This window comes from Phyllopteryx taeniolatus, chromosome 5 (genome assembly GCF_024500385.1).
Source record: "Phyllopteryx taeniolatus isolate TA_2022b chromosome 5, UOR_Ptae_1.2, whole genome shotgun sequence".
NCBI lineage: Eukaryota > Metazoa > Chordata > Actinopteri > Syngnathiformes > Syngnathidae > Phyllopteryx > Phyllopteryx taeniolatus.
In genome coordinates, this window is record NC_084506.1 from 33131855 (window position 1) to 33145123 (window position 13269).

The following is a 13269-nucleotide window of genomic DNA, read 5'->3' on the forward strand; positions in this document are numbered from 1 at the left end:
TGTCCAGCCGCCTCCATTCAACTTTTGCGGATGAACATGACAACCTTAAAGGTTGCCAAATCAAATCAAGCGCCTCTTGCACTGATGGCTGGAACACTTCAACATTTTCTTTCATTTATCACACGCTGGTAAATCTAAAATTTACAAACTTCCTTATGTACAAAATGAAGTGACATTTTCTTTTTGGGAATTTTAGGTTACTTGAGGAAAAGTTGTCCATTTCAGAGTGAAAGAATGCAGAAGTAAAAAAGTGAACGTGTACACGCACATGCGTCCAAGTAACTTCCACTAACAACCCAGGCTAAACTGAGCCCCTCCCCAAAATACAAAGCTTGTTTCAACTTCAACATACAGTACTTCCTTGACACCAATTGCTAATCAGCGCCATCTTATGGCATCTTAAAGTGTTCTAGAAAGGGCCTAAAACCCACCAATGGCGAAGAAAGCAGACAATCTCGAAGAGCTCCGCTAAAAACCTACTTTTTATTTACTCGGCACTGTGAGAACTAAACACATAGAAAAAGACATCCCATTACAATATGACCCGGAGTGAAAAGCAATTCAATCCCCCCCCCCAAAAACACACGTTTACGTTGATTTTGCTCACTTGTTTTCCCCCCCTACAAATGAACAAATACACGAGTTAAGCTAAACAACAAATAAATACGTCACTCTGCTGACCAAGGGCGCTAATTTAACTGGTCAATCGGAGTACACGCGTGCTCATTCACGACGCCACTGAATGACAACGCGAAACACGCGCCACTTAAATGCCACCCCGATCGACACAGCTGAGACGGCAAAAGTCATATTACACAAGATGGAGCTCCTCAAATCACTTCGGCCCCAAGACGGCAATGCTATTATGCTTTAATATTAGACACGGCTTTGGCCTGCCTGACCACAAAGAGTCATTAGAAATATGAAAATGCACTTTTTTGCCCGGTCGCTTCTTGATCCCACCCGTCACACTAGCCCCGCCCACTTGGCTGTTTCAATGGCGACTTGACAGGAGAACAAAGAGACACACACTGTAGAAATGCATCAGGGCTCTGTATTAAATATAAAATCCACATTCCACCGCTACATTCTCTTGCTAGTCAAAACATGATTATGTTATGTATCATATTAATAATGCACGCGCACGCGTGCGTTCATACTGGCTGGAGTACTGTGAGGCCATCTATGTCCAGTTGCACCGTGTGGACGCTGAAGTCTCCCAAACCCTAAAAGCACACACGGCACGGCGGGTCACCATGGGAACAAGCCGACCACGGTAACGACGGGACCCCCGACGGCCGCACGTTACTGACCGGCGTGCGCGCGAGGACCCGAAGGACGGCGTCCTTCTGCGCGGGCCGGCGGGTGAGCAGGCAGAGGAAGCCGCCGCCGCCGGCGCCCGCCAGGCTCTGACCCAGGACCAGCGGGCGCAGCGCCTCCATCATCACGCGCACAGACGCCGGCTCGCAGCCTGGCGCCATCCGCTTCTTGTGGCGCCACGAACGATCCAGGCAGCGGCCCAACGAAGACAAGCAACCTGAAGAAGTACAAAAAGCGTGGGTGCCCACGGACCGAATGAGACACATTCGGACCGAACCGTTTGGCCGGTTTTCGAAAAATGCGTACACACACAAATTTCAAATAGACCAACATACGCACGCACACACACACACACACACAAGTGCAGTGTTGATGCGCCTGACCGTCAAGACAGGCACGTGCACAGTCCTCGCTGTTGGACACAAGCTCTTGAAGGTTGCGAACCATCGCAGGAAGACGGCTGTACCAGCTGCGCACCACATCCTGTGAAAACACACCCGGGCGCACAATTGTCACTTCCAAAGTGCGGACGTGTGCGTGCGTGCGTGCGTGCGTGCGACCTGCAGCAGGTTGCGAGCCAGTCTGGTTTTCCCGGTGTAGACCAGCAGAAGGCGCTGCTCCAGAGCCTCCACGAAGCCGTCCGGGGGCCGCAGGCGTTCCACGTGCACCCGCAGCGGCAGACGGGCTTGGGACCGGCCCACCTTAAGACCGCCCTCCAGACCGCCCACCTGGTCCTGCCAGCCCCCCCCTGGCGAGAGGAGAAAGCGACGCCATGGGATGCGATCGCGCGTGACCGGACATGTGCTTTACCTGTGGTGAGGACTTGTTCCAGGTGCAGTACGGCGTGTATGAGCGCATCGCCTGTGTACGATCGGCCCCGTGGCTGCGTAGACCGCCGCCAGGAGCGCCCCCGCCAGGATGCTGCTGGTACCTGCGAGCCGACGACATCGCCACGTGAACCGATGGCTCGTCGGCGGCCGTATGTCTCGCCGAGCGTCTCTCACCGAGTCCCGAGCCGGTGGGCAGCGCCGACCAACCGTGGAGCTCCAGACCTCCGCCCCAGCAAGCAGTCAGCTGACGCCCTAAAGGATCTTGGGAGGACGGCGACACCACATCGGCGCACACGCACACCGCCTTCAGCAGAGCACCTGACACGCACACACACACACACACACGTTATTAGTAACAAGGGGACTTCTCACACCCGGTCAAAATGGCAACAAGCCAACTTCACACACAACTGGTCACCATGGCAACAAGCCGACCCACTTCACGCACACGCCGACCTTCAAAAATTCACACAGATTTTCAAACTTTTACCACGGGACAATTATTGCAGTATCTTTTGTCATAGGGTAAAAATAATTCTGCATACTGTTCAAATGCACAATCGTTACTCTATCATCGTAATCTTCAATAAATGATGGCCTCAATATTTATTTGAATGTTTTTATTGCATCGACCATGTAATGGCGGACGCAGTTGCAGCCTGAATCAAAGCACATGAGATCGCTGTGGCGTCAAAAGGTGACTTCACGCATCTGTGCACCATGGTAACCACTCACACACGCACACGCACACAACTGGTCACCATAGCAACAAGTTGAGGCCGACACACTCGGAAAAGGAAGTGAGGCGGTACCGGGCGCGCTGGGCTGGCAGTAGTCCTTGAGGTGGTCCATGGTCTCACACACCGTCTCCGTGGCAATGGCAGAGTCCCGCCCCCCGCTGTGGCTGACCAACAGGAGGCGGGGCTCTTTAATGCGTCGCGCGCGGGCGCCAATAGGCCGCCGCCCGTCAATCTTCACCGCCACGTTGGTCACGCAGCCGCCGTGCTCGAAGGCCAAGGGCGGTGTGTCGCTCCAGCCGCCTGGAACGCAGTCCGCACATTTTGATCATCTTATTGATCATCTCATCGACGGTTTGTGATGTTTTCGTGCAATTGAGTCACTCATCACCAGCAAGATCGATTCTGGCGGGACACTCCACTTCATGCCACTGCTCAAGAGGCGGGAGCTCCCCCTGGCCAATGTCCACAAACTTCTGTGATGACATCACAGCCCGGCGTAGCAGCACCTGGGCGGCGCCCTCGTAGTGGCGCGCCGCCCGCACCAGCAGGTCGGGCCTGTGGGGGGGGGGGGGGGGCGAGTAACTTTAACAGCATCCCGGCGGATACAGTGAACCCCATCCACGTTGGTGGGGAGGTATAGTTTTACCAGTTACACACACTTTCAACATCCATCAATCCATTTTCTTGCGCTTATCCAGGGTCAGGTCGCGGGGAAGGTCAGATCAAAAGATGAATATGAGACGAAAGTTCCGAATTCCGGCTTTCATCTTGATGTGTTCAACAACTCGGGACAGAGCAGCTTTTGTTTGAAGCCACCCACTTTTCAAGTGAGCAAAAGTAATTGGAACAGACATGATGAAATGAACTTCGAGTGACTAACGTTGACTATTTGGTGGCATAACCCTTACTTGCAATAAGTGCATCAAGCCTGCGACCCGTTGACTTGACCCGACTGTTGCATTCTTCATTAGCAATGCTTTTCCAGGCCTTTACTGCAGCCTCTTTCAGTTTCTGCGGGTGGTTTTCCCTTCAGTCTCCTCTTCAGGAGGTAAAATGCATGCTCTGTTGGGTTAAGGTCCGGTGACTGACTTGGCCAGTCTAAGACTTTTTTTCCCCCCTAATGAAGTCCTTTGTTGTGTGGATGCATTTTTCTGTAAATTGCCGGACAAAATGGTTTCGTACACTTGAGAATTGATCAACATCATCATCATCATCAGTAAAGACGAGTGAGCAGCCATGACATGACCAGATGAGCTTGTGTGCTTTGATCCTTTCTTTCTTCACACTTTGGCCTTTCCGTTGTGGCTCATCGCTGTACTTCTTTGCACAATCCAATATGGCCTTCCGATTCTTTTTGTTGACGAGCGGTTTGCATCAGGGGGAAAAAGTGGAAGGTCAATCACCGGTCCTTAACCCAACAGAGCCTGCATTTTAGCTCCTGAAGAGGAGACTGAAGGGAAAACCAAACAAGAACTGAAAGAGGCTGGAATTCGGAACTTTTGTCTCATATTCACCTTTTGATCTAAAGCCCGAATGCCAAAAACAAAGGAATTGACCTTCCCGTTCCAATACTTTTGGAGGGGACTGTAGGAAGGCGTGTCAGCGGAACTGAGGAGGTCTTCGGCGACTCACAGCGTCCTGAGTTGAGGTCATCAGCACCATACACAGTGTTGACGGCGTCTCCCGGGACGCCGGATGGCGGACCAGAATTTCCTCGAAGCCACCCGGACGTTTGACCTGAGCGACCACCGTAGCTGCGTTCTTTCACCTTCAGCCTGACGGCATCTCTTACCGACGGGTTCGGGGACCGCCGCCGCAACACAGACCTTGATGAGCGTCTGCCAGACGCTCCCAGCAAACCCTCACATCACGTTTGGGTCCTTTCCGATTAAATGACCGCATTTAGTGGATCATCGAACCGCAGCCTAAAGGTGCCCTGGAGACGCCCTTACGTCTGAACACGATGTTCATTATGGACAACCGGCGACCGGCATGGAGGTCCATTGGCAGAATTACAGGATTTGAGCGCTAACATGTAGTGCAAAACCCCACTGACGGGCTAACGAAAATTCTAACCCTTCAAACAACTGCCACTTTACCACATGCGGAGACGCGACACATTCAAACAGAGCAACAACAATACCCACGGACATGTATTCTCACCTGCTCAGCCAATGAGCTCGCTGCTCCGCCAGGGCCTTGACTCCGCCCTTCACATCTCCCTTTTCCAACAGGGAGTAGGTGGCGCTCCAGTTCTCGTTGGCGGACGGTCCGCTCCTCAGTCCGCCGCCGCCCTCGGCTTCGGCCCAGCACGTCAACACGTCCGCGATGCACGACAGGCAGCGGGCGGACACGCCCATCCGGGCTCCCTCGCTGGCGGACACTTTGTCACACAGAAATTAGTCATCAAAACAAACACCGATCCCTCGTGTCGCGGACCGACGCATGGCTCAAGTGAGACGCGAACATCTGTTCCTTGACGTAACACAGACCTTTATGAGCGCCGAGGTCACAATTCCAGGAAAGTCTTGGCGGCGTGAGGACAATCAAAACAATGAGGGGATTTTCGCTCAAAACTATCTCACGGGTGTAAACGGCGCTCGCACTCCTTCAGTCAAAATGCTTAGTATGGCTGCAATGTCCGCTACAACCCGAGAATTTGGAAAATTGAACGATGGGTTCCGGAAAAAAATGGAATTTGTGGGGAAGGTTTGGGTGTGATGCTGCCTGAAGAAAATCTGGCCTTCCAATTGGAGTCCAACGGTTTTAGCTCCTGATTTCTCAACAGATCTCCTCGCCCCTTCCATTCGCTACGCTGCTAGGCGGGAACCTCTCCACTCTCCAATTGGCTGACAATTGCCAGTCGAAAACATCCACCAACGGTATGGGCCGAAATCCCGAGGGGTTCTCCAAGCGGACGCATCAACATAACCGCAACGCTGGCACTTGCCCTTAAAACGCCACTAAAATAGCCTGAATTGAACGTCGCTGGTGAGAAGACCAGTGCTGCCAGTCGCGTAGGCCGTGGACGTCGGCCACGAGTCACTTTGGAGCCTGTGGGGCTTTTTTTGACAAGGAGGATTGCAGAAGAATGTTTTTTTCTCTCAAAGCTCCACAAAGATGGCGGCCACTTGTCACGTTGCAAGTGTCGACGTGTTTTGGTCCAGTTATCCAACCGGGTGAGAATGACGCCTTCTCTGCCGCGGGTTGACCCGAGTTCATTCTACCGCGCATCCACCGACCCCAAACCTAACTGATGTTTCCCTACTCATCTCCTGACACCACGCGACACATTGGGGGAGACACGGCGACGACTCGCAAGACGAATAAAGTACGTACTTCTGTACTAACCGTGGACATCGCCATCATCATCGTGCGACTGCTTACGGTGTGGCTCCTCCCCCTGCTCAGCTCCACTTCCTGCTGCGACTGACAGGTGACACTTGTCATCAATCAGTAACTTCCAATCAAAAGCAAAAGCGCAGACTGGCGTCTCACTGGCGTCCAGCAGGTCGAGCAGCGCCCCCTGCTGCCCGGCCGCGACGGCGGCCCTGAAGCTGGGCAGCACGCAGACGTCGCTTCGCCCCATCAGGGCGTCTCTCGTCCGCTTCCTGCCCGCCAGGAACAGCAAGGTCTCCCTCCACCGGAGCTCCGCCTCCTGGTGCGTGAGCGCCAGGACCTCCTTCAGGGAAAGTCGCCACGCCTCCCGCCAACGCCGCACGCACCCGGCTCCGCCCAGCAGCCAGGCCACGCCCCCCGCCACGCCCACGCCACCCTCTCCGGGGCGCAGGGCCGGGAAGAGCCGCGCCTCGAGCAGGGAGCGCCCTTCTCCCGCCGCCCACAGGTCCTGCGGCCTGACACACAATGACATCACTTCCAGTACCGCACCCGGAGGCCGAAGATCTAAGATGGAGGTAGTACTGTATGCCGGTCCTGCTGAAGACGACGCGCCAAGGCACGTTGAGGAAGGACGCGCCTTCGTCATCGCAGCGCAGCTGAGGACAAACATCGTCACATGATAAGGGACGTTACGGCGGGAAATGATGGGACACAACAGTGGACGACAGAGGACACGACGAGCACGGAAAGACAAAATAATGGCGCACATAATGAGACGATGTGAGATATTACGGGGCATCGTGGGACAGGACAAATTAGAACAGGCAGGGTAAATAATGGCACATTATGGGATCTGATAAGACATAATGGGACAAGATGGGACATTCGAAGACAAAAGGGAACGCGAAGCGACGTCAGCCGCCAGGGCGAGGTCCCGGTCCCGCCGCGTACCTCCAGGTCGTCCAGTCCTCCCATCGCAGTGTAGACCTTCAGCTTCAGGTCCCCCAGCTCGACGCGATGTCCCTGAACGATGACGTCATCGGCCAGCGCCAGGCGTCCGACGTCGGGGGACGTGGCCGCGTCGAGGCCTGACAGTAAACAGCCAGAAGGGACGCGCAGGGGACCCTGGCGCACAGGTGGCGACAACACTTGAAGGTTTATGACAAGCCAGTTGGCCATTCCGGAGCACTGTTGCTATGTGAACATCCCCAACTGGATTTTGTGTCCTCGTGCATATCCCACACTGCATCAATATCTCCCACGATTCATTGTGTGGTTCCATTTGCGGGCTATCATTTGAAATTCATGCGCGCTGACGTCAAAATCTCTTAAATATAAGCAGAGCAACAAAGATAAGGATTTTTGTCATTTCCCCAACTTGAGGTCTTTAAATATAGCAATATTATACCTTGTACCGTATTTTCCCGACCATAAGGCGCACGTAAAAGTCTTCCATTTTCTCCAAAATGGACGGGGCGCCTCATAATGCGGTGCGCCTTGTGTGTGCACCGAGTTCCAACATCTATAAATGTTGTTGTGTGATGAGCGCTCCGCTTGACTTTGTTTGTTTGTTTTTTAGCACTTCCTGCCGACACGCTTCTTACACGGAGGAAAAGCGGACGCGGCTGAGGACAGGGGGAGGCTGCGTGAAGTAGGACGCTAAAGCCACGCCCCCAGTAGGTATATCGTGCCGGGGTGGGTTTTTTTTTTTTTGGTTACATTTTTTTAACCAAATAAAAACTCCGTTTTGCTCCCGCTGCCTTTTTAAAAACATTGTTTTAGCATGCGTGCATGCAGGCTAGCGTATGTTTTAAGCGAGCGTATGTTTTACCATGCCTGCGCCCAATAATACAGTGCGCCTTATATATATATATATATATATATATATATATGTGTTAAATACAGAAATGGGCCCCGTAACTGAGACTGCGCCTTTTAATACGGTCGTGGAAATACGGTACATCAAATTGTATCGTTTTGCTCAATCGTGGCCACTTTTGGCCAAACCCCCCCAAAAACCTTTTTTGAAAATGGGTTTCATTCTCGATTCAGCCACTCAACTTCAGTTTTTGGAAGTCTGCTACCAGGTGACACCGATTATCAATATTTGGACAAGGGAGCAATTTTATGTCATATTTATGGACTTTCCCAAAGAGTTAGTGTTTAATGACTTACGGGAGCAAATGAATAAATAAAAATGGATTTACTGAAGTCGAAGCGCCATCTGCTGGCTGTAGAAAGACTGCTAGGTGGAACATCCAGGGGCATAAGGGTGTTCCACCTTTTTTTCTTATGTATACTGTAGACAAGCACTACTGATGTTAGTTAAAAGCTAAGCTTCAAAATTACATTACATATTTGCACGCAACCAAAAAGTCCAACAAGGCCTGGGAAAATAATGTTATAATAGTTGACGCTACGTTGTACTAATGTGACAACAATAATGTCATCAACAGTGCCCAAATAGTGTTGAAAAGCATTCCATTTTTCCTTTCACTCATGATTTAGTCGACAAGGAGTGAAATGACCTCCTGACCTGCAGATGGCAGTGTTGCACCACAGCCCCGGTCGCCACGGTAACCATTCCCTCCAGAACGCTGTTGATGACCCGACCTCCTCCGCTCACGGCGCCGGCCACCTGTAGGGGGACACGCCGCCGGGCGGCGTCAGGCCCTCTGAGGACCGAGCGGAAGACACGTTCGAAGACGTCACCTGGATGTGGGAGAGGGCGTGTCCTTGTGCGGGGTCAGAGGTCAGACGGAGGACGTGTCGCCGCCCGGACAGAGTCATGTAGTCGTAGCGACCGCCCGGGACGTACGCTGCGGACGGGAAGAGGGCGCTTGAACGGCGGAACGGGTCCACTTCGCGCCCGCTCGACAACGTGATGAGGACGCACCCAAGGTGAGCGGGGTTCCTCTCAGGATCCTGCGCAGCTCCTTCCTGCCACGCCGCAACGTCGCCCCCTGCGGCCCGGACGCAGGAGCGTCGGCGCCCGTCAGCTCATCCTCGCTCTGATCGCAGCACAAACACTTGAGCACGTCCAGGAACAGAGACAGCTGCAGAAACACGCACGCACACACACAACTTAGTCCTTCGTAGTTTTTGCCACTGGAGCGATCAAACTCCAAGTTTCAAAATCTAAACCAATCAATCAAGGTCACTTCAATTGAAATAGAACAGCTTTCTTGGCTTGGTAATTGATGCAAAGCTATGCGGGAAGAAACACAGACAATTTGAAAAAGAAAAATGCCAGAAACGTTCGGTATCCTTGACAAAACCCAGGATAAGGATGTCCTCAATAAGAAATGATTGTACACATTATATGGCTCATTATTACTGCCATACCGGAGCTAAGCGCTGTGGATGTTGGGGAAGAACCTACGACACAAATAGTCACAAAAAGAGTAGCGAATACGTACAGATGATCAATCAATCAAATTACGCAGAAGAAAGCAATCAAATTGTGTGTTGTGCAAATTCAACACCCTCAAACTAACTGGATTCAAAAGAGCCCAGAGCAAAAAAAAATGCATTCAAATCGATCGAAACGACAAACTCAAAAGTTACTCGTATCTGAAGGCACCGCTGTAGGTTGAAGTGAGTTGAAGAATTTTATTTAGACAAAAATTGAGTTTTGCCACCATCTTGGTGTCAAGGAACTTTGCTAAAGTGAGTTGAGGCGTTTCCTTTTACCATTTTGTGGCGTCTTTGTGTCAAGGAATTATGTTGAGGAAAGTTGGAGTTTGATTTCGACAAAAATTGAGATTTGTCGCCATCTTGTGGCATCTCGGTGTCAAGGAACTATATTTCGACAAAATAGTTCTTTGCCCATTTTTGCTACTGGTTGGGCAGGAGCGGCGATGAGGAGCTACCCGGAGGGGCGGAGCTCCGGAGTCCAGGCCCAAGTAGGTGCAGCCGTCCAGAGGCGGAGTCACGTGCGTCTGGAGAAGTTTCTCGGCTGCCGAGCGGCCGAAGAACACCGGCCCCGACACCTGCGGGCGCATGAGCGCGCGCGCGCGCACACACACACACACACAGGTTGAATGAGCTGATGCTCACAACACACGAATGTTTCTGCGTGGGTGTGAGTCACCAGAGGCACTTTCCCATCATGCATCAGGGCTTGTTGAACCTGCTCCCGGCTCCCCTTGTAGATGATGTCCTTGATGTGACCCTGGAACGCCAGACCAATGTCAAGCGAGCACGAGCGTCCGTCGCGGCTTGGCGGACGTCGACGGGGTTTCGTCTCACCGTCCGGTCGCTCAAGTAGACGCCGTGATCGGCGGCGTACGACACGTCGCCGGGGAGCGCCACGGCGCGGACGCCTGAGAAGCCGTCCCACGACAACGCTAACACGCACACGCGCGGCAGGTACGCGCACACGTGGATACACACGCACACAGACACATTTCCACACGTATAAACAAACAAAGGCAGACACGCACACAGCATTGCACACAGAAACACACGACAAAATGTACACACATACAGACACACGAACACGCACACAGAGGTGTTGAGTAGTGTTGTTGCGGAACCAAACAAGGATTTTTGCGCTGCGCGTCTTTCTGACCGAAGTTTTCAGGGATGCTGAACATCATGTCGGTGCTGCACACCCACACACCGGGAGGGGACCCGGGACAGACCTGAGAGGACGACCACAAGAGGAAGACGCACAGTGACGCACGCACGCACGCACGCACGCACCTGTTGCGTGAGGCAGCGGATGAGCACGTCCACGCAGCAGACGGGGGCCTCAACCCCGAGCGCGGTGGCGGGATTCTCCGCGGGCAGCCACGAGAAGGCTCGGCTGCACGAACTCCACGGGAAGTCGCGACCCTGCGTGGACACACGCACGCGCGTGAAGGACAACGCGCACACACACACAAGCTGCACAACTACCAGCAGAACCTGCACGGGTGTTTGCGGAAGCTGCAAGGACGGCTGCGTTCAGTGTGTGTGGGGGTGGTGTGGGGGTCCGGTAAGGCACTAATATTTGCCAAAGTTATCTGGGACTTCTGCTGAAGGACAAACTGACCGTGTGGAGGATGAGGATGTGAGCTTCATCCAAAACGTCCGCCGTCACCACCTGACGAAGCACAACGGGAAGTAGTCCAGGTCACATGATCACGTGGCGGTACCAGTGATCGCGTGTGTCACGCGTGCATGTCTACGTTTGTGTGCGCGCGCATGCGCATGCTCACAGTGTGTCCCGCGCGCGCGCTCAGGTGCTCTGCGGCCACCAGGAGCGCGTTGAGCGTGGCACCCCCGCTGCCCAGCGGTTCCTGGCGGTCCTGCACCGTCAACAGCATCGCACCGGCACACACGCTTCCGCCACGCTGACGCAACTCCAACTCTGCAAACAAACACACACGCTTGTCGTCCCAGGATAACAAGCAGACGAAGACGAAGACGAAGACGAAGCGACACAAGTCCCGTGGCGGCTGTTTTCCCGAAGGAGTGCAGGCGGCCGCGTGTACTGCACCTCTGTGGAAGGCGTAGACGCTGTCCTTGTGCTGGCAGGTGAGGACCACCACGGTCCAGCTGAAGGCGGACATGTTCCTTCAAAACGTCATCAAATTACGAATGTATGATTTGTATCTTCTTCCTTCAAAACATCATCTAATAAAAAGGGACGACTCTATTATTTGGATTGGTTTTTCCTTCAAAACGACTTCTAGCTTGAGCTCGACGAGCACAACGCTTTGTACGCTAGCTAGCTAGCTGGCCTGGCACGGACAAAGATGCCAACAGATCGGTAAAACTAACCAACTTTTCTACGGCAGCTATTTCGTCGCCGGTTGCCTGTTCGGATTGAAAAGTGACGAGTGTTTAGCTTCCCTGTGTAGCCCGGTCGCAAACTCCGCTGGTGGCTTTTGGCCCACTCGCGCTGCCGTACGGCTCCAATAGGCGGCGTTTGTTTAGCGCTCGAGGACGTCTCCACCGGGCGGTGACTAGCAGACGTGTTTTAAGACCTCACTGCGCTTGGCGATGCTTGCCAATTCATTGTGCGCGTGTCGACGGGGCGGCAGCGCGTTTTGCAAAGTTCGTACACATATGAGCGTTCATCCCAAGAATTCCATACCGGATCGGTCGTGGCCCGGGTTAACAACGTGGAAATTCAGCTACTGTGGGTGGAACTCGAAGAAGAGGTGGAAAGCGTCTCTGCTAGGATGAAGGGCAAAGTTTCTAAAACGGTGGTGAGGCCGGCCATGATGGACGGATGAGAGACAGTGGCACTGAAGAGACGACAGGAAGCAGAGCACATGAAGATGTTGAGGTTCGCTCTCGCAGTGACCGGGTTGCATCAAATTAGAAAGGAGCTCATCAGATGGACGGCAGAGGTTCGGTGTTTTGGAGACCAAGTTCGAGAGAGCAGACTTGGATGGTTCGGACACGTCCAGAGGAGAGCGAGAGAGAGAGAGAGAGTATATTGGTAGAAGGATGATGAGGATGGAGCTGCCAGGCGAGAGAGCGAGAGGAAGACCAAAGAGAAGGTGGATGGATGTCGTGAGGGAAGACATGAGGGCTGCTGGTGTTCCAGAGGAGGATGCAGGAGAGAGGCTCACGTGGAAAAGGATGACTCTTCTTGTCATCTGATTCGTGGAAAGCGGCTTTGAGCGCTTTGGAAGTTTCATGTTATTATTATGAAATAAAAAGCTTTAATAATCGCATTAGAGACACAGAAGGAATGATCTATATGTGTACGTAAAAACACGTATTATTAATTGACATGTATTTTAAATCTGACTCCACATTAGCCGTTAGCTTGAGGAAACGGCTGCTCGTGAAAGCTAATCCCGCGAGGACGTCAGGATTTGCGGTTCAAATCACTCGAGTACGTTCACTGCGTAGTACGTCGCCCCTTGCGCAAACGAATCATTCATCGTCCGAGTACATCGCACCTTAGCGGATCACAAACCAAGCAGCTCCATGAACAAATCACTCGTGTCTAACGGACCGCGAACTATAAGTTCCACGAACGAATCACGCTTCAGTTCTTCAGTACACCAGTTCACTAAAGTGCCTCCGCCGCTTGC

General features: G+C 52.9%; 1 protein-coding gene across 1 annotated transcript; it reads right to left on the reverse strand.

Moving 5' to 3' along the window:
- Positions 1–1034: 1034 nt before the first annotated feature.
- LOC133478715 (L-fucose kinase) lies at positions 1035–12407 on the reverse strand. The gene is given in 25 exon segments (XM_061775124.1): positions 1035–1226; positions 1314–1537; positions 1704–1803; positions 1881–2068; positions 2131–2197; positions 2199–2251; positions 2325–2468; positions 2963–3190; positions 3279–3445; positions 5054–5273; positions 6242–6319; positions 6389–6744; positions 6812–6885; positions 7181–7354; positions 8766–8867; positions 8942–9048; positions 9126–9285; positions 10102–10221; positions 10323–10403; positions 10481–10578; positions 10803–10875; positions 10937–11068; positions 11268–11318; positions 11434–11585; positions 11715–12407. Coding segments are annotated over 25 exon segments (3294 nt in total). The 5' UTR covers positions 11788–12407; the 3' UTR covers positions 1035–1154.
- Positions 12408–13269: the final 862 nt, after the last annotated feature.